Below are 27,620 nucleotides of genomic sequence, written 5' to 3' on the forward strand. Positions count from 1 at the left end.
CTGTTTGGTTCGCTTTGGTGAAGTCACCCCAGCACCACGTAAGGAGGAAGGCTTTTTGATGACGGACGTAATTATTGTTTGATGTCATGCTCACGCCAGCCTCTAGACTGTCCAAGAACTGTCAAAATCCCCTTTGTTAAGCAGGCGATTTTGTTGGCTGTAATTTCATGCGGTCGTGGTCTCAGCCGTTAATTAGTGTAACAGGGTGCGAAATGGGCTGAAACATGCTTAAGAACCAGCGAAAATGATGTGACATTGCTTTATCAAGCTGCTCAAGTCGATCTTAATTAGGCTTTCATGTCACTCCTAGTTTGTAAGGTGTACTTTCCAACATGAAAGAAGCAGACATGATGTCAGTGTTGCAATGGAGATAATTATATCTTTAAATTTCTTCGACTTGTGTAACAGTTTGTCTGTTCTGTCTTATAAAGTGCTATATGGACACTTTTTCCATCTTGGCACTTCCATCTGTTGTGCTGAGGTGCACCTATATAGAAAATTGTGAAATTCTTCTGTTCTGCGAAGTAGCTGTCCTTCTGTTCCAAGAAGTAAAACGCAGAATTCGGAATTCTGACATATCTAGTATGTTTTTTTTTTATGTTTTGTTTTCTTTTACAGCTAACTACAGCTGAAGTAGCCTGTCTTCTTTTGTAGGGTCCATATAATTATCCAGTTCCTTGGTACTTGCTTTTTTCCCCATGCGCAAATATCCTCCAATTTCCTTCAGAATTGCAGTGCCCTGTCCCCTCAATCAGCGTGTTCAAAGGCACTTCTTGATCTGGCCGCCTCCTCTGAGGCCCAGATCACTGTGTTTCCCATTGTCCCCCATTGATTCTGCCTCGCTCCTCAGGCAGGCTGAGAACACATGGAGGACACATAATTGTATGATGATCTTAAGTGGTGCAGCAGAAGGGCTCCATTCTTGGTGAGTGCAGATAATCAGGAGGCTCACCTCCAGCAGCGACTCAGGAGGAAATTGTTGTCACTTATCGGCTCGAAGAATGATGGAGAGCCACTGCGGGTGCATCTGGAGCGCCGTGGCTACTTAAGACGTGGCACAGGGTGTCGGAGAGGAAGTTAAATCATTACTTATATTAATTGGCATCTGTTGGTGGAAAAGGGGATGCTGCCTACCACTCTCTTGTCCTCTCTTTTTCTCTCCCTGTGTCTGTATCTGTTTATCTATATCTCTAAATCTATATTTCTATATCTATGGCTGTGGTTATTGATTATATTAATAACCTGTCAATTGTTTTGACATTTAATCAAGTAATCAATATTTTAAAAAGGCCAAACAGTTAAAACGGGCAACAACTATCTATGCATAATCTTTGAAATATTCCAAATTACTTTATTGGAAAATTACACTGTAAAAATTGGTTCGTCAGGTCTACCTAAAAATTACTTCATGTGGGTCCAAGTAAATTAACTAGTTTTATTCAACCTAAATAAATACTTTGAATGAACAATTCTTTCGGCAAAGTAATTTTTTGAGTTGAATAAAACTAGTTTAATTGCTTGTTACCACATGAAGTATTTTTTTAGGTAGATCTGATCATTTTTTAAAATGTATAAACTAGGAAATCTTTAAAAATACTTATATAAATATATCAAAACGTTACTGTACTTTGAAGAAGTTTAGAGACCACTCTTCATTTATTTAATTTCCAGTCAAAATGGCCACTTAGTTCATGTTTTCATTTTTCTGAGGAGAACAGATATAAGCTAATGCACTTGCATACAGAAGGAGAAAGTCAAAGGAGAAAGTCAAAGAAATAAGTTTTAACAGCATAGGTTTCTGGAACTGAAGTTTAAGAAATGATTAAAAGGTATAGAGAAAATAGGATTTCTAAGAGCCATGAGAAACTCGGTAGACCACTAGAACTGTCACCATCAGATGAACAGTACGCTGTAAAAAAATAAGTCAGTGTTTTAACTTAAAGTAACCTGGTTACCTTAACATTTTGAGTTTCTTGAACTTCTAATAGTAAGTTAACAGAACAATAATCTGTGTTTTACATTCTGTTAACTTATTGTTTGAAGATCAGTGACCTCACAATTTTAATGCAACGAGGTTACTTACTTCAAGTTAAAGTTAAAATACTGAATCATTTTTACAGTTTATGTAAAGCTTTAATCTTTGAGAGAGGAAAAACTTAAGCTCCACTATTGTCTCAGATCTGGAAAAATCCACAGGTGTTTCTGCCCATACTTTCACTGTGAGATGACAACCCTGTGGGTCTGAAAGGATGTGTAGCTGTCAAGAAGCTCTTACTGAGAAAAGGAAATAGACAAAAAAATATGAAAATTTGCGAATCAGACAAAGAAGCTGTTGGTGTTCTCAGAACATCACCAACATCACTGAACGTGTTTTGGATTATTTAGATGGTTTCAATTTTTTTTTTCTTGACACAGAAAAATTAATAATGTGTTCTTGGCTTCAAATTTCATAAATGAAGGCCAAAAAAAGTCAAGCCTTGTTTCTTACTGTTTCTTAGTAGTAAGAGTTTTTAAAAGAGTATATAGAATATTTCTTCCAGTAAGAGTATTTAAAATATGCATTACTGCCATACAAATAGCATGATTCTCATCTGTTGCAGTCACTGATTCACTGAGAAAGTAAGTTTTAGTTTATTTTTTTTTATCAGATTTCATTGTGTAAACGATAGCCTTGATCTTTACCTACATTCCTTTGTAGTAATTTGAACATCTACAGACAGATTACGTTTTGTTGGTTTTCCAAGTGAAAGCAAGTGCACATTTTATTTTTTTAATTATTTCTTTTGTTTATTTATTTTTTTGTTTTTTAACTCAGCGAATAAATGATTGTAAAAAAAAATCGAATTCTGCATTCCATTTTTTCCAAAAAGAAATATTTATTTTAATTTTACATATTTAAGTGTGTTCTTTGTAGAGGATATGGTAACTAATTTTTACCTGTGAAAAGATCAAAACATGTAATTTGATCATGGGTGTTCGAACTGCTTCATACAATTGTATATCGATTATTATTATTATTATTTTTTTCCCCACTTTCTGTTTCTCTTTATCTGTTTCTGTCTAGTCTTACCTTCTCCCAGGCCCCTAAGGCCTTACCTCTCCAGGACATTACTGACCTTGACCCAGAACAGAGGTGAGGTCTGTAATATTTAGACCATTGAGAACAGAACAGATGTGACTATATTATGGTTGTTACTGTCTTACAGAATTATACTTCTCCAGCCTAAATGTAAGCATAAGGAACTTGACCCTCCATTTTGCAGTGAGGCGTGTAACTCTGAGCAGGTCATGGGGTCATGGCTACGTCTTTTAAATGGAAAGAGCAGGGGACGCCTTGTGCTAATGGAGCCGAACACCATTATGTAGACGTTGGGTTGGGGCTGTTATGTGGGCCTGTGCTTAGTCTACTGTTGAGTTCATTGCAGTCTGTGCTTCACGTAGAATATAATGTCTGGAGGTCACAAGGTTTTCTACTAGTTTATTTCCATTAAAAGTGCATTTGAAAGAACACAGATTGAACTCATTTGAAAGCATCTGTTCACTTCCCTTCCTTTAATCATGTTTGTATTCCCATTGAGGGGATGCTGTTTAGGCCCTGCAGTGCTTTTACACTTTGAATGCGCGACAGCCACTATTGTACATAAGCTGACAGATAACAGCCTGAAATGTCTTTAGATATGTTACCTGGCGAGGCCTAAAACGACCTCGACTGTCCTCTTCCTTTGATGTCTGCAGATCGGGGAGTTCTGCCATACTGATTAAGCTTAAGACACAGAGGAGCAGCGCTACAGTGAACTGTTCGGGAATCTTCAGGCTCATTAAAGAGCTTTATATTTCATACATTCGCTCTCACCACTGCTATTGATTCCCTAAATATAACATTACCTTCACGTCATCGACCTTGATATGTTGACCTCAGGTAGCGATTGCTTCTCATAATGGCTGCTTCGGGAGAGAGCGAGGATTTATTAACATTCTTGGAAGCAGCCGAACGATTCAGCTTGCTTTTTCTTGTTGTTTCCTTGAGAACCTATAGGGGAGAGTCAGAGATGTGTGAGGTTATTATTGTTGCATTTTATGTTATCTTTTTTGTTTTTAAAGAGTCTGTTGTAGCAGATTGGGTTATTAGCTATGTTTCCAGTGACTTTCTGTGCAAATCGAAAGTGATACGATGAGTGAAAAATGTACAAAATGCATTAAGAAATGTGATTTTTGTTGCCCAGCAATTTGTTTGTCTGACTTGTAGCAATAAAAATGTATGGAGACCCTAAGGGGCTGTGGTTAAAAAAAAAAAATTAAAGACATTGCGTTCCCTCGCAAATGTTTTACATTCGCTTACAAAAAAAGCGTTCCCTCGCAAATGTTTTACATTCTCTGCAAAACAAATTGCATTCCCTCACAAAATGTATGCTTGTCAGACAGCAAGAGGTGCCCAATGACATTGCCTGCATTAGAGCTTTGTTTTTAGCATAGCTAACGTTTTCCCAGTTTTGCCAGTCTATGCTGAGTTTATTCAGCAATTGTTCTCTGCAGTCTCTGTAAATGTAGCTTTTACTGTACGAGGGCACTCGGTCTCAGTTTCAGTTTGCGCTCACTAATAGCATAATCATGTTTGACTTTGAGAAGTGACACTGTCTTTGTATTTCAATCCAAGATCAACGTAAAATCCCTTGTCTGAGCTTCAGCAAAGCACAGCTTTTGCAAGCAAATGCAAACCGTTTGCATCGTTATGCAAAACATTTGCGAGGGAATGCATTTTATTTGCAAGCAAACACAAAACATTTGCGAGGAAATGCAAAACATTTGTGAGAGAACGCACTTTTTTTTTTTTTTTTAACCACGGCCCCTTAGAGGCTTTGTAAAAATGCTTTACGTGAACACACAGTTTCCAGCAAAAAAAATATTGTCGTGTAAATTTTGGTTTATCAATTAAGATGTTTTGTTTGACTTGTTTCCATCTGTAATGTCACTTTCTATTAACAAAGGCTTTTCTGGACAAAGGCTTTCTCTTTAAGAGCTGAAAAGTGGCAGCATTTGACTGGCTTTACGTGATAAAACTTTCATGCAACTAATTGCATGTTGTGATATGCCTGCAACCTAATTTCCATGCAGTTTAACAATTACACAAAGCAGTTCAAAAACAAAGTTGCCCGCAACACATTCAGTTACTCTGCTAGATTTTAGCAGCTGCCAGATTTGTAGCTCATATTTTTGATACATTGTATTGTTCTCGCTACAAAATCATCCATGAGGGGTAATTTACATAGTTGCGTAATTTTAATCATCTTCATATGTTTTTTTCCTAGCTATCATTGCTGTTCTTTTTCCCCATGTCTACACGCCATCTCTGCTTTTATCTTTCTATCCAGGGTTTTTGCTATATATTTGAGAATTGTATCTGTTTTGTGTGTAAAGACTTGGAAATTTAACATTTAGGTGGCCATTACAGTTGTAGCCTAGTTGATGTCACTCATTCTGTCTGAGAAGCACAACAGCTTCGATGAGGAGTGTCGCTCCCTCCACTTTTGTAATAATTTTGATCTCACTGGTTTCACTGGTACCTGTTAGGATCTTATCACAGTGAAAATGAGCGTTAATTCCATGAACATCAGTGACTATTGTTAGAAGCCTGTTGTGATCATATGTTAGTATGAATATGAGAAGTGCTCAGTGTTTTCTGAGGCAGGTAAAACAGTGCCTATGATTAAATAATTTGAGTCTGTGCAGCAGCAGTATGGGAGGGTGAGTGGGGCAGATGAAGCTTTCTGCACAGCGTTGTACTGCAGAAAACTTCATGATGGTCAAACTAGTCCAGAAGGCAGGCAAGCAGGTGCTCCCAATCAAGGCAGACGAAGCAACAGTATCGGTCCACGCAGGATGGACATTTGTTCAGCTCGACAAATACACATACAGGCAGTTAGTTCTGTTTGGGGTGACCAGAGAACAATGTATAGTGTTGACAAAGTACAAGCAATGACTCCGGCAGACCCAGCTATTACAGCCTGACTAAAGCAGAGCCAGAAGATAGCAAAGACATGAGGGCTCCCTGAGATGTCAGTGCCCCTTCACTCCACCATCAACAAACTTGAGTGAGCACTTGAGAGCAGCCGGACGACAGCACCAGCATTCTCAGCTTACCGTAATACTCTGTGTCAATAAACCCCCAGATCTGCACCTTTTATCTAACAGCAAAACTAATTGCCAAAGGCTTGACTAAACTAGTCAGGCCTAGCCTTAAAAATTGAGTCCTGAACACTGCCTGGAAGGTTATTGCAAAGCTGGGGCTTTGTTTGAAAAGGCTGATCTTACCTTATTAATTTTAGGTACTGATAGTAAGCCAGCAACGTGACCTAATTAGGCATGATGGTTCATAATAAGAGAGAAGTTCGCTCAGGTACTGAGGGGCGAGGCTGTTGAGAGCTTTATTTGTCAGTAGCAGAATTTTGTCCTCAATGCTGAATTTAACTGGCAACTAGTGTAGTGTTGATAACACTGGGCTGATGTGGTCAAACTTTCTAGTTATTGTGAGGACTCTGTCTGCAGCGTTCTGGACTAATTGAAGCTTGTTAAGGCTTTTGCTGGAACATCCAGACAGCAGGGCATTACAGTAATCCAACCGTGAGGTAATAAAGGCGTAAACTACTTTTTTCGCATCGTGTGAAGATGAAGGAAAGCTACTTTAGTAATATTGCTTATATATACATCGAAGGACAGATCAGAATCGACCGTGACCCCAAGGCTTTTCACAGATATACCTGATGCGACTCAGAAGCTATTAAGATTTAGCATTTGTTTTTAGTGGCTTTTGGACTAAAAAGAAGAACCTCTATTTTGTCAGTTCAGTAGGAGGAAGTTACTTGACATCCAGTCTTTTGTGTGTTTTACACAGTCCTCAGTCTTATTAAGGTGAAATGTATTATCTGATTTGGCTGAGATACACAATTGTTTGTTGTCAGAGTAGCAGTGGAAATTGACCATAAACAGCTGTAAGCATTAGCCAGCTAGTTAACACAGCTGGTTATAGAAATGTTAGCTTTGAGGAAACTCACGTTTGTTGTCATGACTCAGGAAAATGACAAAACTACCAACCTTGAATCAGTTTGAGGGAGTTTCCTTTTCAACTGCCCAATAAACCGTCTTCTGTTTTAATTTCTTGTCCACTGAACTGGTGGGAACAGTGGTTAGAAAATATGTAGCTCTGTGTAATCACATGATGTGTTGTTGGCATTTTGATGGCTGTTTCATGAATTTTCTTCCACAAAGTTGAGATGCTTGCAACTGTTGGGGCTGAATTTCAGATGAGTTGCAGGACTTACATTATGTGACTCAAGTGGAATTTAGTTTCATGTAGATTTCAAGCAACTAAAGTTTCACAGTGTAAAACCAACCTTCCTTTCAAAAATGCTCTTGGCTCCCCCTCAGTACAGTTCTGCCTCTCCAACATGCTGTTTGTGTTTATTTTAAGAGACACATGAGTGGACCTCTGTCATGGCACTAAATTTATGTGTGTATGGGTTACTTTCCAGTGTATGTTTTTGCAACTTGGAAATTATTGACAAATAATTTTCTGCTGAAGTTAAATGGTAAACAAATGTGTCTACATTCATAAAATGTTACGAACAATTTTTGCTTCTATAGCCTATATCCCCAAACATTTTGAAGTGTTAAAATCCTTTTTTCGTTAAAAAATCCTTTGGATGGAAACGTAGCTGAAGGGGAAAAAAACAGACGTTGTTGAGGATATACCAAGGTTTACCTCAGGCTTAGGCTGTACATACCCACACAGTCTGTTTTGCAAAGCTTATGTTCCTCGAGTACTTTACAAAGTTCCTTTTTTTGTTTTCTTTTTAAAGACTCTGCAGAGGCCATCCATACTGAACAGAGGGAGCCAAACTAGGCCACGCATTTCCCATCCCAGAGAATGTACAAGCTGTCCGTTTTAAGTCGGACAATGCACATTCTGTTTTCCTTTCCGATTCCTGTTTAATTGCTATAGTTCGGCAAGTGCAGTCGCAAGGCTCGCGCTGTCTTTCACTGCCTCAAAGTGTATTGCTCATACTCGGGAAGCTATTAAAATGGAGTAATTATGCAACCGCCTATGCCGTGCTCAATAACCCATGCAGGAGCCTGACAGTTTCTGTTGTCTCTTAATTAGGAATTTTAATCCTTAATGCACGTATTTAAAGGAAAATAATTAGACAGATATTTCCTCTCTCTTCTTCTGCACTGACGTGTGTGTAAGTACAGAATGACCCACGTCTGCTGGGGGCAGGCGGGCGAGCTGGGCGGGTGGTGGCGGGGGAGAAGATGAGGGGGAATAAAAACATGAAGCTCATTTCATCTGCATATTACAAAGGCATTAGTGTGGCGGGGCGTCTGTGGTGGTAACTAGGCCAGCCGTGCTTTCTAACACAGCGTGCCTCTTCATTAGAATATCTGAACTGTTATAAATATGGCTCAGATTATGTTATTGTCTCGTTATCTTCTCTTTGCTTTGGTGCTAATGAGTGGGACAGGGTGGCTAAACGAGCAAGTTCCATCTACATTATTTGGAATGTGCTTTAATAATGCTCATTAGGCCGTTCCCTTTTTTGTTACGCTGCTTCTTTAATTAGATTTCCTCCACATCCTCCCCCCCACAACCAAACCCTAATAAGGGCATTCGTGGCTGATAATGCCTGTAATGTGTTTGTTACTACAACATGAGACAAGAAGAAAAAGAAGTAAGATTATTTCTCTTTTTTAAGTGCCTCTTAATAGACGGAGGCTTAATTGGGTCTTGTTTGGTTTTCCTTTGATTCCTAATGAGTAATACAGCATTTCTCCCTCTTCGCTCCCCTCACATTCAGAAAGACTTGCCTGTTCTGTTAAGGTTCATTTAGACTGTTTGTAGGCCTGCAGAAGGCTTTGTTCTGTGTTCTGTCAGCTTAATAATCTACTGTAAAGGGATCATGGCATGAAGAATGTTCCATGACTCAAAATTGAGCTAAGAAAAGGCATCTGATGACATGCACCCACTTTTCTCAAGCTTATACTTGTCAGCTTACCAGACAGCATCACTCTTTCCATCCTGTGTCTACTGCCATAGTTAGAATGAAGTCTGTGGGTTGTGGCGTTTTTGCGTGTCTCTTTAAAAGCCACCTTGGCACCTGTGTGTCTGCTGAGGCCATCTCAGACTGCAAATGGAGGAGGACTGTTCCTGTCTCCATCTGATGGAGAGAGAGAGAGAGAGACTAGAAAGAGAGAGAGAGAGGGAGACACTTGCAGCGGAAATCAATGTCAGCTGTCAATGCACTCCAAGGTCACAGCGCCCGAATGGATAGATTAAGAGAGTGACCGCTTAGCAAAACTACTTTTTAGATGGCAGCAGAGGTCTTCTCCTGGTGGGTGACCTCCTGTCCTCTTCTCCAGTGGACCACAGCTCACTGACACTGTGTGTCAGGTCCCATATTGGCTTTTCAGCAATATGAGGAAAGGACGGTCTTTGCCTAGGCCATAAATTCCCATCACTCCTTGTTTGGTTGTACCTCAGATCACATTTCAAAGCCCTATTAACTTTTATGTCTTTGCTTAGAAAATACATGGATTCTTCACGCTTCACTTTTTCCTTTCAGACTCCGAGGCAGATGTACATACGTGAGGAGATGCGACACAAAATATTTCTCGATGTGGATGCTCACAATATGGCTGAAATTACTGTCCAGTACACTGCTTGTAAGATGAAGAGTTTAAAAGGTGCACTGAAATAATGGAGCCGTCAATAAGCTCAGGACAGAAGACAGAAAAAAACGATGAAGAGTTGGTGGAGTCAATAAATGAAGCTTTCTCACTAAAGCTTTCTATACGGCTCTAATTCTACTCAGTCCTCAAGAAATGTAATGTTGGGAACAGTAATAAGGATATTAACATGGCATTGACTGCTGGGTTAATACCAATAGTCAGTGCCATAGGATTCTCTATGCAAGCTCTGGGAAAGTTGAAAGAGTGTTGTTCTGTTATTCTTTTTGAGGACTATGTCACCATCTAGCCATTACAACTGCTGCCATTGTCAGAGGAGGTCAGACAACATTTTAATTTACACCCGATTTTAAAAGGATTTTTTTCCTTCAGTTGTTATTATTAGGAATGGTTGAATAGTGTAGTGGTTAATGCCAGTAGAGTTTTGAAATTCCCTAGTGTCTTTCTGGCAAAACACTTTCATTTAACCTGTTTCAGTACTTTTTATGGTTTATTCCGCCATATAATTTAAACAGAATTTCCCCATTTCTGCATTTCACTGTAGCTTTTCCGTATCTCCATGCACACGTTGCAAGTCAAACGAGATTAGAGGAGAAAACTGCACCTTCATCATGAGACAGAGTACCTAGCTACTTTTTCACCATGGTAATAAATTTAAATTGTCTTTGTAACTATATGATACTGTAAGGTGTAGTAATAATTTAGACACGTGGCTACAGTACTGAACATTGGCTGAAGTTAGAATAGTGAAAGTAGCTGTTAAGTTAGCGAATAAGCTAGCATAGGTTAGCTGTAATTTTAAATTCTTTTTTATGGCAGCGTTAATTAGCATGTGCTACAAATTTTGCCGTTTCGAACAGCTTGACTACTAAACCATCCGTGTTGGGCTAACCAGACCAGTTTTTTCCAGTTCCTGGAGCTGCCTGGTGGAGTTTTTTAATGTTCATGGTTATCACTTTTAGGAATATGGATTGTGTTACATAAAGCTAAGTAAACTATTCCCATTATCACACGTTATAGTATAAAATCTAATTGTATTTATTTTACAGCACATATCATCTTTCAAACACTATCAAAAAAATGAGTATTAACATGAGAATCGTGACACCTCTATTAAATATGTATCTTTTAAAATAAAAGATTTTGCTTTGTTTTCTGTTTAGCTCTTTCTGATTTGCCTCAGTAAATCACAATATAATCATATTTTGGCTCAATCATATCATATTGTGGGGCTGCTGGTGATTTCCACCCCTACATAAGAGGTGCGCTGTTTAGGCCAGAGTGCATCTGTTAGTGTTTAAACCCTGGCACACAGTACTTAATATATCTGGAATACATCTAGAAACATTTAGATGATTGGCTTGGGTGTTGGGTATAGACAGATATATCCCATCCCAACAGCCTGAATGTACCGTAGTCTAGGCTTGGAACATAATGATCCTAGATTTCTCTGCAGGTAATTGCTCTGGTTCATCTCAGTTGTGAGATGTTTTACTACATCTTAACAGATGCCACTCGCATCAGTGTTTTTTTTTTCTAATCTCTTCTCTTTTTTTTAATAAAAGAAATCTGTTACTTAGATTCTAGTCAAGGTGCTTGGAAATTCAGGCGAGGTTTGGCAGATCTGTCTGTGGGAAGCTAATGTACAATCATGAATTAATACCTCAATAAATGAGTGTGCACAATGTGGGATTTTGCCTCTCTGGCTTTTAAAGTGGAAAGCTTTGCACTGATATCCTCCAGTCACTGTTGTGAATAAATACACATGCGCCCTTCACTTTAGCAGGAAACTGTAGGCACTCAGACTATATCAGCTCAACTCCTTGTGCTCCGAGAGAGAGAATTTTGAAGGGCTTATTGTAGAAGCTCTCTCTCCCTCACTCCTTCTCACTCTTTAGAGCCTTGAAGTCTCAGCCTCCTAAAACTGCTCTTCAGAAGCAGAGTTTAAAGTGTGCTTCTCTCTCCCTCCCCTCCATCCCACCCTCCTTGTGCTCGTCACAGGTTGACGGGTGACACGGCGTCGTGGCGGCTGCCACCGTTGTTTACATTATTCCGACATGGCCGCGGGGAGCGGTGGGCTACGTTATTTCTCTCTCATCACCCTCCTCCAATTAAAAAGGGCCCTGCTTTGCAACTTCTCACGTCTTTCACAGAACCCAGAGTATTTAAGCTCAATTTTTAAGCCCTGAGGGATTAAGCAGTGAGAGGTGAGAGTGCATTTTACCCTCAACTGTTTTTTGGTATTTAATGGAGCTCTATAAACACATCATTAAGTTAATTACTTGCCCTGAAAGTTTTTATTTCGGCTGACTTCTGCATCTACAAAGCTTCTATAGAAGAACGCACATCTGCATTGCTGAAGACCCATTTCTCTTAAGTTGAAATCTCTTGAAAATCAAAGTGCCAAAGTCTATGGAGAATCAAACAGTCAGTGCTGACATTGCCACAGCGCCTAACTTTTCTAAGTGCTGTCTCAATTGAGAGAGGCCTTTGATGTCTTCAGATGTTGGAGTTCTATTTAAGTGAGCTGTAATCTCCGGTATTAAGGCTCACTCTGTCTTTATCTGTGCCTCTGAAACAGTGAAATGAATTGCCCCCAAATTTCTCTCCCTCTCAATTTGGCCTCATCTTGTGATAGGGGTCATTTCTTTAATGGGGCCCTTGATTTGGCCAGCCATTAATAACCATTTTTTCCCCTTTGGACAGGGCGGCGATAGCACAATAATCAATATTTAATTTTTCCTGAACATGTAGAGCTTGACCCCATCAAATTCATTCACTTGTTTATGTGCAGTGGACGGCAGGAAATATATTCTCTTCCTCTTGCTGTCTATCTTTTCCTGTATTTCTTTCCTATTGTTTTTCTCCCTGTTAACTGTAGCCATACAATGGCATGAAACAGGTCTCTGTTCAGTGTGGATGAGTAAAGCAGCACTTCTGTGCTGCGTATTGACTAGCAAGCGTAAATTGAATAGCTCTTTATTCTTCACTAGAAAAGAAAAACATTTGTGACCCAGTGATCTCTTAGCGTGGATAATCTCATCATGTGCTGATGGCGCCTGTCTGACCTCTTCACCCTAACTTTACTGGCTCTTTTCTTTTTTTTAAGGATGTATTTTTAGACATTGTTGTTTTAGCTTGTTTATTTGTGGATTTTTATTTTTTTCCTCCCAGGTACAAGCATATCTTGAGGGACTTGACAGAGAACACCAGTCCAGACAACCCAGAGTTCCAACAGCTTTCAAGTAAGAGCCTCCGCCGTCTCACAGCTCAACAAACGCTCCTTTATCCTGTTAGCGTTCGGTAACAAAAACGTTGATGGGTTCAGCCAGCCTAGATTTCTTTTTTTTATTATTATCTGTTTATTGTCAAGATCTGTATCAAGCCGCAGATTCATACTCACCCAAAGCCCCACTTGTTATGCATGTCAAATTTGCCTTCCATTCTAGTTTGTCAGCTTTATACAAACCTCAAAAGATCACTCAGTGTTTGTGTGATCTCAGGGTGCTTTTGCACCAGGTAAGCGAGGATACCTTGGCCCGCTGGAGGAGAAAAAAGGTGCCAAAAGTGGTGCGTGTGGTGGCAAAACAAATCTGCCTCTGAAGAAGTTTTTTGAGCTGGCAATGGAAAAGAGCTTCCCTTGTCTTTGTTAGGGTGACAAACAGAGCAACTTTGGGCTTTCCTTTCATCGTTCATTTGTGATTATTGTCACAGCGCTGCTCTGCTCGGCGAGGATGAAAGTACGGCAAAGCTTAACGTGAGTCTAAATTCCCTGTGTGGATTTTGACATAATTAATTGGGACCAGATCAGAGGATATCAAGCGTGTGAAATATAAATAAATAACATCTCCAACGTCAACAGAAGCCTCGATAATGACTAATTTCTATCGTCAAATAAACAGCAAATCCAACTTAAGCGGCAGTGTACACAAGGAATTATTTATGTGTATCAATTAAAATCTCATTGGTTGCGTGCTGCTTTTGCTTACAAATTAAAACAGCCCCTGATTCAAAGATGAAGGTACATATCCAAATTTGCCCCTCCACCAGCTCTTCCTCTTCTCATTAGAGCCACTTTTTTTTTTTCCCCAGCTCCCTCGCCTTTCTTAAGTTTCCGCACCCAGCCTGGGCATATTGTAAAGGGAATTATTTAAAAACAACCCCAGACAAATCACGCTGTATCTGATTAAGCAAACTAGCAGTGAGAATCACAGTAGGGCTTTGTTGTTTTCCAGTTCCTCTTGTTGTGGAGGATTTATTTATTTTTTTTTTCTCCTCCCTTGTGCTCTCTCTTTTCCTCTTTCCTCCCCTCCCTCTCAATGTTCTGTGTGGAATGGCGTAGCTTTAATTGTGGTAATTGCTACACTTCACACTCCCCGTCTATCATATATTTAAAGCACGGTACGTACTTCTGCATGCCTCTCAGCCAACCACCATCCTAGTCACCCTCCCCCCTGACCGTTTCAGCGCTGTCAAAGGTTAATTAAAAAAAAGTTAACACTCGAGCTCCTACGACCGAGTTCTATTTAAGCAAACTCGATGGATAATATTTAGATTGGGCAAAAGTGTCTGCGGAATGTGAAATGAGATGGTTTGTATTATTAATGCATCAGGCACGGCTCTGTTGAAACACAATTACAGAGCGGGTTTTCTTAAAAGCGAAAGGGGCTGCGGAGATGTTCCGAAGGCCGCAAAAACATACGCTGTCTTTGGTTTCTGGTGTAATTCCTCTGAAGATAAGTGACCCAATTAGGCTGCGATTATTTTATTATGGAGAAACCGCCCCAAGCATCATATTCAGAGCTGCAACTGTCTCTGCAAGCAGACCAGAGGGTGGAGTTTAAAACTCAGTTTGTTATTGTCGTTTTCAGCTGCATTACTGTCCATGGCTGTGAACATACTCAGTGGGAAGGCAGTTGGCTCACACACTGCTCAACCGAAAACTGTTCAGTTGTGTGACAGTTTGGTGTTTATGTGCAACACAGTTCGCTCAAACTAATTTATAGCTTAATAATACTACATTCACACCAAATTACATCCGCAGCTGGTGGTGTAGTGAAGTACATAAATATAACTGAGTGTTGATCAAATGAACGCTCCATTGATTCCGATATTTTGCTTATCTATAGCAAGGCTTATTGTCAATTAGCAGAGCATTCCTGGTCTCGTCTATAGCCTTGTGCTTTTTAAGGGTGGAATAACAGGCTGTAACAGGGCGTGTGCACTCTGTCTAATTAAGGGAGATGCAGACATATACACACACCCCACTGCGGCAGGTCCAACTCAATCAGTAGAGTCTGAATGTGTTAATTCACACTCTCTGGGTCATCTGTCTCTAGGGGGTTGATGGCAAAATCAAACATGGTGATGGGTCCCTAAAACAAACCTGCAAGGTTTATGCAGTTATATGGCCCATACATTACATGCAGGCATGTGGCATATATACATGCCTGTAGGACTGGTCTGAATTATTTGAATGTTGTTGCTGTTCAAAAAGATGTAGCTCCATTTTCTTCTGATTTTGACTTGATCACTAATGAGTAATGCCAGAGAGCAGAGCAAACTGTGTCTTTGTAACCTCAGCTTTTTGGTCAATTTTTGTCAGAGTGAGTGCATGTTTTAGATTCTATATGACGCAAACGTTTTCTTTCTACTCTGCATAAACAGCTTGATAACCAGCACACAGTCATTTTTTTCAAAAATAAATGCAGTGGAGAGCATGCTAGCTAGCGATCTGGAGCAAAAACACCATCCACTTTTACGTTTACATCCTTCTTTTTTAAAAGTAAGACCTCATGCTGTGAATAATGTGTGCTCTGATAAACACATGGAAGTACTTTGAAACTGGATAACCATTGTTTTCTGTTGTTTTGCTATGCACCAGCAGATTATATAAAAAAGTAAAAAACAAAGAATTCACAACCCTTGTTCACAAAGGCCCAATCCCATTTTACCCCTCGCCCTTACCACTTAGCCCTTGGCCCTCTGTTTGCGCGTTCACGTCTAGGGTTAGGGTGTCCCAATTTTTGTTGAGATAGAGGGGTAGGGTGAAGCGTTAAGGCTACATGGCTCTCCAAATGGAGGTCTTTCAGAGGCAGACTCCAAACAGAGTGTTATAAGAAAAAAAAAAAATAAAAGAAAGAAAGAAAAACTGGCAAGATGGCCGCGCGAGCTACCAAAGGAACCCACAAATGTGAGAATCTTCTCCGCTAAAAATTACGATAACAATTGTATTATCTTAGTTTAATGTTGTCTCAATGTATTAATGTATCTTTTTCTTCATAAAATAAAAATCGCTAATAGCATGCTAATGTCTCGATAGCTAGCTAAATTTCCTGTTCCACGTTACATAGTCCAGTAGTATTGACGCCTGAAGTGGCAGAATGTAACTGCTGCTCTGTTTAAGGTGGAACGGGAAAAATCAAACGAGAAGCTGGCGAATAGCTGACTTCAGCTTCATATCACTGAAGAATTAGGGTGGGCAATAATAAATAATTGTCGCATCCTCTCTTTGAAAGCATATGTTGCCCTAACTTTACCTAAAGCCCAGCAGTGAGGTTGCTGAACTTTACCGTTGCTCTACTATCACTGCGGACTGGCAGCGTCACCTACAGAGCACCACTAGTAGCCTATTAGCTAGCTAATGCAGTAATGCTCTTTTTTATTTCACAGTTGTCCCATTTCGTAGGAGAATATTTCAACCACTACCTCTCATAACCCAGTTCCAAGGGGCAAGGTGACACTTGAAAACAAGGGATGGGGTGAAAATAAGAAATGGGATTGGGCCATAGACTCCCAAGTTAAGGAGAGACATTGTAATCTTAAATATAATAATATAATCTTAATGTCATGTTTGGTTTTCGGTTGCAAATCTTAATTAATAATGTGGCTCTTTCACCAATAAATGCTGGATTTCATCTCTAGTGATCATGCACTTTTACATCCGCAGTGCAATCATTTTCAGTTTCTGTTGGTTTTGAGGGTTTTTGCCCTTTAGTAAAAGAAATGCATGCACAGATGAGGTGATTAACATGGCCACTGAAGAACATTCCATGTTTTGGCCCTGAAAAGCCCCCCACAGTTGATTCAGCAGTATATTAAAGGTCACTGTGCAACTGTAAGGTGAGGTGCAGTCCAGTGAATTTTTAAGAATTTGGTTGAATCTGAGCAGATACTTCTCTACAATCCAGATTTCATCTTGCGGTTGCCCTCGGCAGTGCTGACAAGTGAGCCAGCTCCACTTGCAGACATACACTCCCAAGACATGACACACACTACTTTTCTCGCTCCATCACTTTGGTTCAGGTTAATCTTCAGCTTCTCCTGCTGAGAACTCTACAGGCTATTTTATGCACATTTTAACAATCTATAACCTGCTTTCTGTTCTCGAGGCTTACCATTGTTTTTCATTGTTCCAAACCCTCTCAGGTTATACTAGTACATTTCTTTCTTTATGGTTTCCTTTGACATATCTTCATATTCCTCAAAATTGATCTCTTCTAGAGTTTAAAAAGGGGTTTAATTCCTGTTTGAAAGTGTTGTTGGTTCATTTGCAAATGTATACCAGTTTGTATGCTGTTGTTAAACTTGCCAGTGTGTTCTTGCTTCTTAACAGTGTACCAAAGAATTGATTTTGGCTTTGAGTAAATCTCTAATATATGGATACTGGTTATCCTCGCTGTGCTCTGACGTCTTTAGTTTATTCTAATTTTTCAACATATAATGGCTTTGGTGCTTCTATGGTCCTCATGTTGTGAAAGAGCAGGAAATGCGACAGATAGAATCAACCGCAGGCCATTTGTTTGGTCTCTTTAGCATGAAATAGTGATACAGTGACACTCATCTAGCGAATAAACAACTGAACAACCAGGTGTCTGACTACTTTTAGTAGTACTGTGTGAAAGAAGGCCTTTTACAGTGCTGTGCAAAAGTCAGAGACCACCCTTCATCTATTTAATTTCCACTCAAAATGGCCAAAATCTTTCAGCATCAGGAAGAAAAGGCAGAAAAAACAGATCACAAAGGTGACTTGCTTTCAGTTTTTCAAATGAATCTGCAGGGATAATTTTTCTGAAAGAATCAGTCTTAACAAATGGTGCTATTTTCTGCTTCACACAGTCCACATAATCTCAAACACATTCAGGGATGTTTAAGTCTGGACTCTTAGGAGGTCTACAAAGTCTTGCACAGTTTATATGAGTCCCATTTTCTCAGTATCTTTTAATAACCTTTGAAATTCCAGTTTTGGATTTTTTTTAATAGAGATGTTTCAGAAATATCTCCTATAAATGAACAACTTGTAATTAAAGGCCATGTTGACTGCAGATTGGAACATGAAGATTGGTTCTGACTTTGGCACAGTATTGTATTTCTGCTGGTTTGTGCTGATATGTATTTGCTGCAAATATCTGCTTTTTATCTTCATTGTCATTGTATCAGTTGCAAATCCAGTGTGGTGGAGCACAGAGCTAAAACAACAAAAACTGTATCGCTGTCTAAATATTTAAAGACTTTGTTGTATATATTTCTCTAATCTCACTGATGCTGTGAGGAAACAATTCACATTTGTCTGTATATCTCCAAGTTCCTAGTGTATGCTGGGTGGTTTGGAGAGGCGTTTCATCTGTGCTGTGTGTCATGCTGCTGCAGGGGCGGTGAGGGCTGTCTCTGAGGTCGCCCAGCGGATCCAGGACAACGCCCGCAGCCATGAGAACCACCTGCAGCTGCGCAGAGTCCAGAAACTGCTCAAGGGCCGAAAGACCAGGCTGCTGGCTCCAGGTTAGAGTCTGTGATCTGCTATTCCTTTCATCTAACTCTCTCTCTCTCTGTCTCTCTCTCTCATAGAGAGAGAGAGGGAAGTAAATAAGGGATGGAATGAGGTAAGTTGAAACACAGCGCTGTCCATTTCTCCATAATCAATGAAAGTGACGCAAGATGAGTTTGCGTGGCATAATCTCAGTCTCAGACAAGAGAATTAAACGAATGTATTGGCCAACTCTTGGCACTAATTGGAAAGGCGGAGCCATGCCCTTCGTCAGTTCTCTCCATCTTCTCTTCTCTTTTGCTACTTGTGGAGTGGAGGTCCTTTCTTCTCTGTTGTTTGTCGCGGGGGAGAATGCCCATGTGTAACAAAAGAGAGACAGCTAGAGAAAGAGGGAGAAAGAGAAAGAGAGAGAGTGAGAGAGAGGGCCTTGTCGTGAATGCCTTGGCCTGCCAATCTCCCCCAGGACCAATTAGCGCATCTCCTCATCTCGTGGACCGGCAGATGAAAAGCAAGCTGGGAAAAAGAGGGAGTGTGTGTGAGTGTATACGTGTGTGTGTGCACAAAGGTGGTTTGAGGCTGGTGATGAATACCCAACGAGCGATAGTCTCATTTCACGCTGAGCTGAATGTAGGAAGTGTAAAGAAAGGCCCTCCCTCTTATGCTGGATTTTCAGGCCCATGGATTTCTGCTGGGCCTCGTGCTCTTGTCCTATAAGGCTTTTCTCTCCAGCTTTTCTGCCTGCTCTTTCTTCTTTCTTCTTCAGATAACTGAACCCTACCCAAGTGTATGCACCTTCTCCAACATTAGCTCTGAAGTGGCTAAGGGAGACTGATGCTTGGTGAGAGGCATCGGAGCCCCTCAACAATATTAAGTGGTGAGCATGGAGATAAGGGTGAGAGTGATTCTTAGACGCAAAGCCCGAATCAATGGGACATCGATACGCCAGACAGTCTGTCTGTTTCCTGGGACTTCTGAGTGGGGCTTCTGCCGCCACCGCTGCTGTCCGCAGGCCCCGGCTCACCTCCCCACTTTCCACATTGAAAGGAGAGAAAGCGAGAGAAGCTACACTTCATTTTTCTATCCCACACATTGGTCTACCTTCATCAAAGCTGCGTAAAGTCAAATCATAAAATGACTGCAAACAGATTTCATCTTTGGCATATATGATCAAACTTACATCTGGTAGGAGTGTATGTGAATTTGAACATGATAGTTTAACAACATGAAAAAATGCCTGATTTGTGGTTAACTAACCAAAACTATATCATCCATGATACCAGTAAAAAGGATAAAAATAGATAATAATACAGATTATTTGGGCAATCGGCAGTCAGTACAAATGTAAATGTACTTATTTTGCAAGCATATTGCTATCGACAGATGTTGCAACACTTCCATGTTCCATTAAAAGACATTTTACACAGTGCTTTTGTTTTATATTAGTGACACCAATCAAAAAATAAACAATACAAAAGACAGCCAGTGCATAAGCATTTCATGCATTGCAATAATATAGCTTTTAATTATGTTATGAAAATAATCACACTACATAATCACATCACCCTCGCGTCTTAATGAAGCTGTTTTGTTTATTTCACATTTTAATCTTTCCAGTCATCCTAATTTTAACACTTTAAAGTTTGTTCAGTGCACCCACTGCTCAACCTCAGATTCCTCCTACAAGTACAGCCATTGGCTCGCGAGCCGCTGAATTCTGTTGTGTTATTGACTCCCAGACTAAGTATCTCCATGAATTAGTGTTTGCTTCATGTAAATGATATGTAAATGAAGTTCTTGTAGGCTGGTGATTGATTTCACGTACTGAAGTGGATCCATCATTGTTTCCCGTCATATGAAAGTTACGATATGTCACGATATGCTTTCTTTTACTTCTAGGACACTGAACATGTGCATGTATCATAAAAATTACCAATTATTGAGAGTTGGAAAACAACAGCAGCCAGTTTCAGCTCTGGCTTATTTAGAATAACTACATAAACTGCAGTCAGTAGATTGTATAGTAGACAACAATAATAGGCTAACTGGATGTCAGCCCATTTTGCCATTATCTTATTCTACTATTCTTCTTATTCTATTAATGGATTTTGACAAATTGTTTGTTTCTGATTAAGTAGTTTATTTTTGACAACACATTCCCCATCAATATGAAGAACTATTTCACGATGCAATGAACACTTTAAGCAAGCAGATGGATCTTTGAGTTTTCATGGGTCAGATCTGTCAAAACTTCTAAGATATGGAGCAAGTCGACAGTGAAATCTTTAATGTTGAGCGGCTTTCTTTCTTGTTGGTGTTTTGTTTAATTTAATGACTAGATTTTACGTAGTAAAAGCACAGAGGCTGAACACACTGGCAGAAACAATGGCTCAAGAAATGTCCATTAATCAGTTGCAGCATCTGGTGTCTGTTTACCATCTAGTAAGACTGTTATCTTTTTCTCACTGATAAAAATTTCAATTTCTTTGTCAGTCTACTGGTATAATATGCATAAAAATACATGGATGGAAACCTCACTATGATGGATTGTGAAAGCTTCTTTATACATCATGTTATATTTTTGTCATATCGTACACTATCACTAGAGAGAAGAAAAGAGATGTTGGTTAACTTGTTGCCCTCTATAACCTCTCCTATACAGTTTTACATCAGGATACCTCCTAACAGTCTTTCTTGCCCCCATAAGCCCAATGCACCTTGTAACTTTGAGTGTATGTTTTAGCGGGAGGAATTTCAGTGCAACTTAAGAGCAGGCTTGAGGGCTTTGAAAAGCTTTTCCGCTGAAGGCTTTGTAGATTCCTGACATGAAAGTATAACCTATCAAACAAAGTCCCCTCTTCAAATTAACAATGATCATGCTCAGTGTCATCCAGTCCCCCTCATACGGAGACAGGCTTTCATGTGTCTCCTGGTCTTTGGCCTGGTCACATCAGGAGCACCCCAGCGCCTTTGTAGTGCAACCTTTAGCACCCAGAAAACTGCTGGGCCTTTGTAGCTAGGTAGAGGTGCTCTTTGACAGGGGGAGTTGAAAGCGTATGACACGGAGAGGGGAGCTCCAAGTTCCTACTCTTTGAACCGTGTACTCTTGATGGAGCAGACAGAGCCTCCTTGAACGTGTCAGTCCAAAGCGTGGACAAAAGGGACGAGGGAGAGATGGAAAAGTATGAATGACAGAGAAAAATGTATTTGCTTTATTTAGTGCATCCTGCTTTAGTGTATATGGAGAAAAGAAGAGGCCCCTGCACCCGTATGCTTTTATTATTCACTGTGTTCTGTACTTTGTTGGGCCTTTCCTGTTGGAATTCCCTTCCTGGTGTTGTAAGCATTGAGGCTGTGGTCAGGTATAGCATCTTGATTTAACCCTTAGAGGTTGAGAGTTATTACTTTTGTTTTGCTGCACTATTCACATGTAGTTATGTATTTAATTATGTGAAATACACATTGAATTGCATGTAGAAAGCTAAAGTCTGCACTCCTGCCTCTTGTACTTGCAAACAAAAAATTGATGTGGACAAAGTGAAGAATTCACACTTTCAACAAAATTCTGCTTGTTCTAATGAGCTATATGCAATACTTTATATCAAATTACATTTTCTTGTTTATTGTGGTCTATAACTGTGACTTCAAAGGGTTAAACCAAATTACCATTTATTGTGGAGCAAGTCGAGTTTGCCCAGTTTAAATGGATTTCACCAATTTACAGAAGCCATCAAACCCAATCTGCACATGCCACCTGGGAGTATCGCGTGCTGTGTCCTCATTGTTGTCACACATTAAACCTGTGGCATTTTAAAAGCAATTTGACCCCAGCGTGGCCCCACTGCTAATCATAGAAAGCTTGTCTTTTGCTCAGAGTGTCCATTTTGAACCCTGCACTACGGCTGTCACTGAAGTGGCAATCACAAGGTGCACCGGGGCAATGAAGAAATCAGTGGCAAGGCTGAAAATTCATCTTATCTTTCCAAATGTCAGCATCTAATTTAGTAGCCATCATAAACCTCCCAGTCAGTCATCAAGGAGATTCTACAAATGCCTCTAGTATTCTAAAGTATTGACTTCATAAACACCCGGCATTACATTCATCTCTAACCATGTTTTGGATGTCAGTTTTATCAGTAGAAGCATTACAGCATTAGGGTTTTAGAGGACGGTATTTGGGTTTTCAGTATGACAGTCGATAGAGTAGGCAAATTTTAAAGCTTCATTACTGTTACATAACATCTCTCTCTGTAGTATTAGAGGAATGACTTCCACAGATTTGTGTAGTCTAACTTCTGTCTCCTCTCTCTCTTTCCTAGATCGGTGGTATATTCGTGAAGGCTGGCTGAAGACAGTGCCCCCTAAAGGCACGGAAACCAAACCCAAGATGTTCTTCCTGTTCTCCGATATCTTGATCCAGGCTAAGCCATGCAGCCCCATGCACCCGACCAATGGCGACAAGTTTTCCTGCCAGCGAGTCTATCCTCTCAAGGAGTGCACTGTTGACAAAGTGTTTGGTCACACTAAAAGCCAGGGAGGCCTCATCAGTGTGAGTGTGAAACCATGTAGGTCTGTAGTTGTTACGCAACGACAAGAAGGTTGTTGCCAGCAGCCAGAAGGTTGTAGGTTCAAATCCCAAGACTGACTGGGTGTTTCTGGTCATGCCCTTGGGCAAGGCACTTAACCTCATTGCCCCAGGGCAGCGTTGTTCTGCTTGCGATGCTGTGCTATCAGCTGGCTCATCCCAGACTGGGCATAGTTAGGCAGCAAAATGATAAATTTCCCTTGTAGGTACAGAAAAGTATAACATTAACATATTAACACAATGTTTGATAATGTTCATATGATGCAAAATGCCATTCCATTTCAGATTTCAATACCATTACAGGAAGTGTAGGGGATGGTTTGGTTTCTATTTTGTTGATATTTCTTAAAAGATGAAATCGCTTGTTGCACCGATGAAACTTAAATGATGAGTGGTGCTGTGATTCGACAGAGTGAGAGGAAATGACAGTGAAATCATGGCTTGATTGGTTGATTAATTAATCAAATATCAGTTCATAGATTAATCAATACAGAAATAACCATTAGTTTGCATCCCTATAGTTCTGAAATACTGTTGCTGCAGTCAGTAGGTTTTGGTAGGGTAATTTCTAAGTTTTTATTTAAAATTAGCAAGTATGTAGAAATTCATGTGATCAAATTTCTGTTCATTCTCTATTCCTCATGTCACTATTCTTCTAAATCCTGCCCATTGAAATGAAACATTTTAACACGCTTACAGTCATTTTTTTTTTTTTACAAATTTGCTCCCTAAGTTAGGGAAAATGCACCATGTATCATTTTTCTTCTCTTGCTAATTGCTCTGGTTCCACATAAGGGTTCAAGCTTTAATGTGTCTCCTCACTGCTTGATCTCTTTCCAGGCCTCTGTTGCCGCTGAGTGACAAATTACATCTAAACGATCTCCGTACTGTCATGAAACATTCAGCCGAGTGTGCTGCACACCACTCCGTTCCCAACCAAAACAGCTTATGCGACCGTGTTTAGTCAACACTTGGGCCTATCAATATTCATACAAGGATGGGTGTTTCTAATGTGTGCTCCACTCCCTTTTTAATTATGCCTTTTTGTAAACTTGACAAATCGTCATACTTTACTCATGCTCACTCTGTCAGCATTAGACTCTGGCACAGAAAAGCTTATTATTATTAATACTGTATAGATATTATTTTGTTCATTTTTAACTAATTTATTTTTCATTGTCAGGAGTTTTATAGTGAAGCCCATGGACTATGCTCTATACTTTTTGAAAATGCCAGCTGACCTGTACACTTTGAGAACAGCTAAATGAATAAACTAATAGAAGCCGTGCAAGATTCCTTGTATTAAAGGTGCCATAGAATGGAAAATGGTATTTACAGTGACATAGTTGAATAAGGAGAGTTTGGTACATGGAAGTGACATATTGTGAACCTCGACCACTGTCGTTTGGAATACTATCGGCACTTTTTTCCATACCCTTCCCAAGGAACCAGTATGTCGATGGGCGTGGCTGATGTTCGTCTTTAAACAGGGCTGAAGTTGGCTTCCTATTCACCAGCTCTTAATCAAACTAGTATAGGTAACTAGCATAGCTAAATAGTTTGACGACCTAGCTTATCGACTAGTATGACAACAGAGCTCATCACATTATTCATGAGCCCACCAGAACAGGGAAAACAGCTTGTTTCATTCTAGGACTAAACAAAAAGGGTCGTAAATGGCATGTAAAACCGCATCTGGGCATTTTTACCCCAACAAAAGTCACATACCTTCTTTAAAATGTTCCTCACTACTTTGAAATAAAGACTTTGATATTGTATGTAAACATTAAGGTGCAACATTCAGTCTTGAGTCCATACAGTCAATATATGGCAAACAAGCTGCAAAAAACAGCCTGTATTGAGTTTTCATAATATAATGTAAAATATTTCCATATAACCACCTATTTAAACTATAGGAGTTTAGCTCCACCTGTTTATGCTGATGTCTTAAGGAGTGTTTCAGCCCAGACTGCTTTCTGAGGGAGGCACAATATATCACAGCCAATCAGAGCAGAGATCATTTACATATACCAGTCTTAAAGACACAGTAACAGAAACAGCCTGTTTAATTCTAAGGAATGAAAAGAGGTTGAAAAATGGTCATGTGAACTTGAATTATGACTATTTTGGTACACAAAACCATGTTCTAAGTGAACCTAAGTGAAAAATACAATACAAAAAAAGGAATACGGCCACTTTAAATATGTTTTGTTGTTATAGTGGTGCCTCTGTTAGGTGGTCTTAGAAATCCAGTAGGATCATATGGTAGGCCTAACCTTGTGCTGTATGGTTTGGGCATCACTTAAAGCTTGCTGATGGGCGGCTTAAGTACTCTTTCTGAAGGAGAACGAAAATGCTCTTGCACCACTCCATCAGATTAGACCAGAGAGGCATCTCTTCCTCCCTACCAACAAATACATCTTCCTGATCCACTGTCACCACTCTCTTCTCTCCTCTCCTCTATTCCTACTGCCTGTGTCTCTGCCAGTGCTGCTGCTACTGCACGTTATCTAATGGCAAGAAATGGCATTTCATTAGCTTGTTATCCCACAGAGGGCTCAAATGCATACTCAATAGCATTAGGCGTAATTTCTCATAAGGACACATTATTGATCCTTGGTGCACCCCCTCCTACCTGGACCATCGAGGAAAAAGACTGTCAGCACTCTCAGGCCCCTCCTCATCCATGCCATGAAGAATTAAAGCCAAATTAAATTTGACAGTTGGAAATGCCATGGCAATCTATATGCAAAGTTTGAAAGAATAAGTAGAAGGAAAAAGAGGCGCTTGGACATTATGGAGCAAAAAAAAAAATGCAAAATTTTTCCGCTGCACACAATTTTTTGCCCTTCTCCATGTGTTTAGTTGAGAGAATGTTTGTATTTGGTGGATTTCGTTCCCCCCTTTTCTCTTTCCCTTGGCCTCACTCTTCTCTTTCCATCCTTCCTCTCTCAGTTCTGCGCCCCCCCTTCCCATTTCTCCTTGAATATTATTCCGCATCCATGACAGATTCCCTTTGATGTATAAATAATCAAGTGAAATTATGTGCGGCGAGAAGGATCCATGCACTGCCGTTCATATTATACAAAGTAATTTCTACCTAAGAGGGTCAGATTTCCTGACAAATCCCTAATTACCGTGTGGCAATAGAAGCGGGATCTATTTGTGCATAAATCAAGCCTGCCGTCCCCCAAGTGGCGGCCCCCTAATATCGCGCTCCACACCGTCTTGGGCCTCGCTCACTGAACTCTGTAATTAGATAATACTTTTGATGATGGCACATTTGAAATCTTAATCCATTTAATATATAATAGGAAACACCCCCCCACACACACACACTCACACAGCCCAGCCTCCCCCTAAAACCTAACGAGGGCACCATTATTTTAACCAGGTATCCATTAGCGTGCCGCTTGCTAGTCTCCTCTCTCTCTGTCTCTCTCTCTCTCTCTCTCTCTCTCTCTCTCTCTCTCTCTCTCTCTCTCTCTCTCTTTCTCTCTTTCTCTTTCTCTCTTCTGGTCGTTAGGATTCTGTTCCCGGCCGTAATAAAGATTAGAGCTGATTATTGATATGCCGCCGGTAACCGCCGCTGTTTCCTCCATTCCGATGGCCTCAGGTAAATGTGAAAGGTCATTTAATATTTTCCAGGCCCCCCAATTATAATCCGTTCTAATGGGTTCCGGTTGTAATTATTCAGGGATAAAGCCCATGCCTTTTTGTTTGGGCTTGGACGGTGCCCATTGTGTTGTTTGACATGCGTAATCTCTTGGTAAAGTCTCCTCAGCATGGATGAGTGATGGTAATTACTGTTGACTCTAAGGATGAGCCAGCTGATAGCAGGAGGAGGAGGAGGAAGAGAGAGAGGCAGAACTAGAGAACTTCTTTCTCAAGTGCAGGGTGCTGCCAAATTAGCATCTGAGAGTAAGAAATGGCACAGATGTGCACTTTTTGGTCTAGAGGTTTCTCTCTCACTCTCACACACTCTCTCTCTGTTTGATGACCTATTTTGTTAGCTGACATGTAATGCTGACATATATAAACAGTTATGCATGGAGACCTACTGTTGCTGTCGTGCAAAAACCTCTCCATTTTGTCGTCTTTTATTTTTTTGCATTATTTGACAATTCTGATTATCCTTTGTATTGTGTTAAAATCACGTGATGAACAGACAAATAAAAATGATCCAAAATAATCTCTTTACATTAACTTCCATTGCAAGTTAAGAATGTTTTTTTCTGTCTCCTGTAGAGACAGAGACAGTTTTGGAGATACAGAACAAAGGTTTTGTTCTGACAGCAACATCATTTCATAGTCCAACACGACATGACATAGATCAATACTGCTTAAATTGATCCATCGATTTTCCAAAATTTCTGCAGAATTCAGTCACTTAAATGGGTTTGATGTGAAAAGGTGCATTGTAGGGGAACTTGAAACTCTGCTTTTGTTACAGTGGTGATGATAGGAACGAGTGGTGATGATGTCTGCAGTGCAAATTTAGCCATTTTATTCACTGTTCAACAGGACCAGTGAATC

The 27,620-nt window shown here is 40.1% G+C and overlaps 1 protein-coding gene across 1 annotated transcript in view; it reads left to right on the forward strand.

Annotated features, from left to right (window-relative positions):
- The window catches only part of arhgef39 (Rho guanine nucleotide exchange factor (GEF) 39), a 52,387-nt gene that overhangs the window by 18,152 nt on the left and 6,615 nt on the right, over window positions 1-27,620 (forward strand). The window contains exons 6-8 of the mRNA XM_036577577.1: window positions 12,913-12,983; window positions 18,388-18,516; window positions 22,819-23,048. Of these exons, the coding sequence (XP_036433470.1) occupies window positions 12,913-12,983; window positions 18,388-18,516; window positions 22,819-23,048 (430 nt within the window). The remainder of the gene's footprint in view (window positions 1-12,912; window positions 12,984-18,387; window positions 18,517-22,818; window positions 23,049-27,620) is intronic.

Source organism: Colossoma macropomum, unplaced genomic scaffold (genome assembly GCF_904425465.1).
Source record: "Colossoma macropomum unplaced genomic scaffold, Colossoma_macropomum, whole genome shotgun sequence".
Taxonomy (NCBI): domain Eukaryota; kingdom Metazoa; phylum Chordata; class Actinopteri; order Characiformes; family Serrasalmidae; genus Colossoma; species Colossoma macropomum.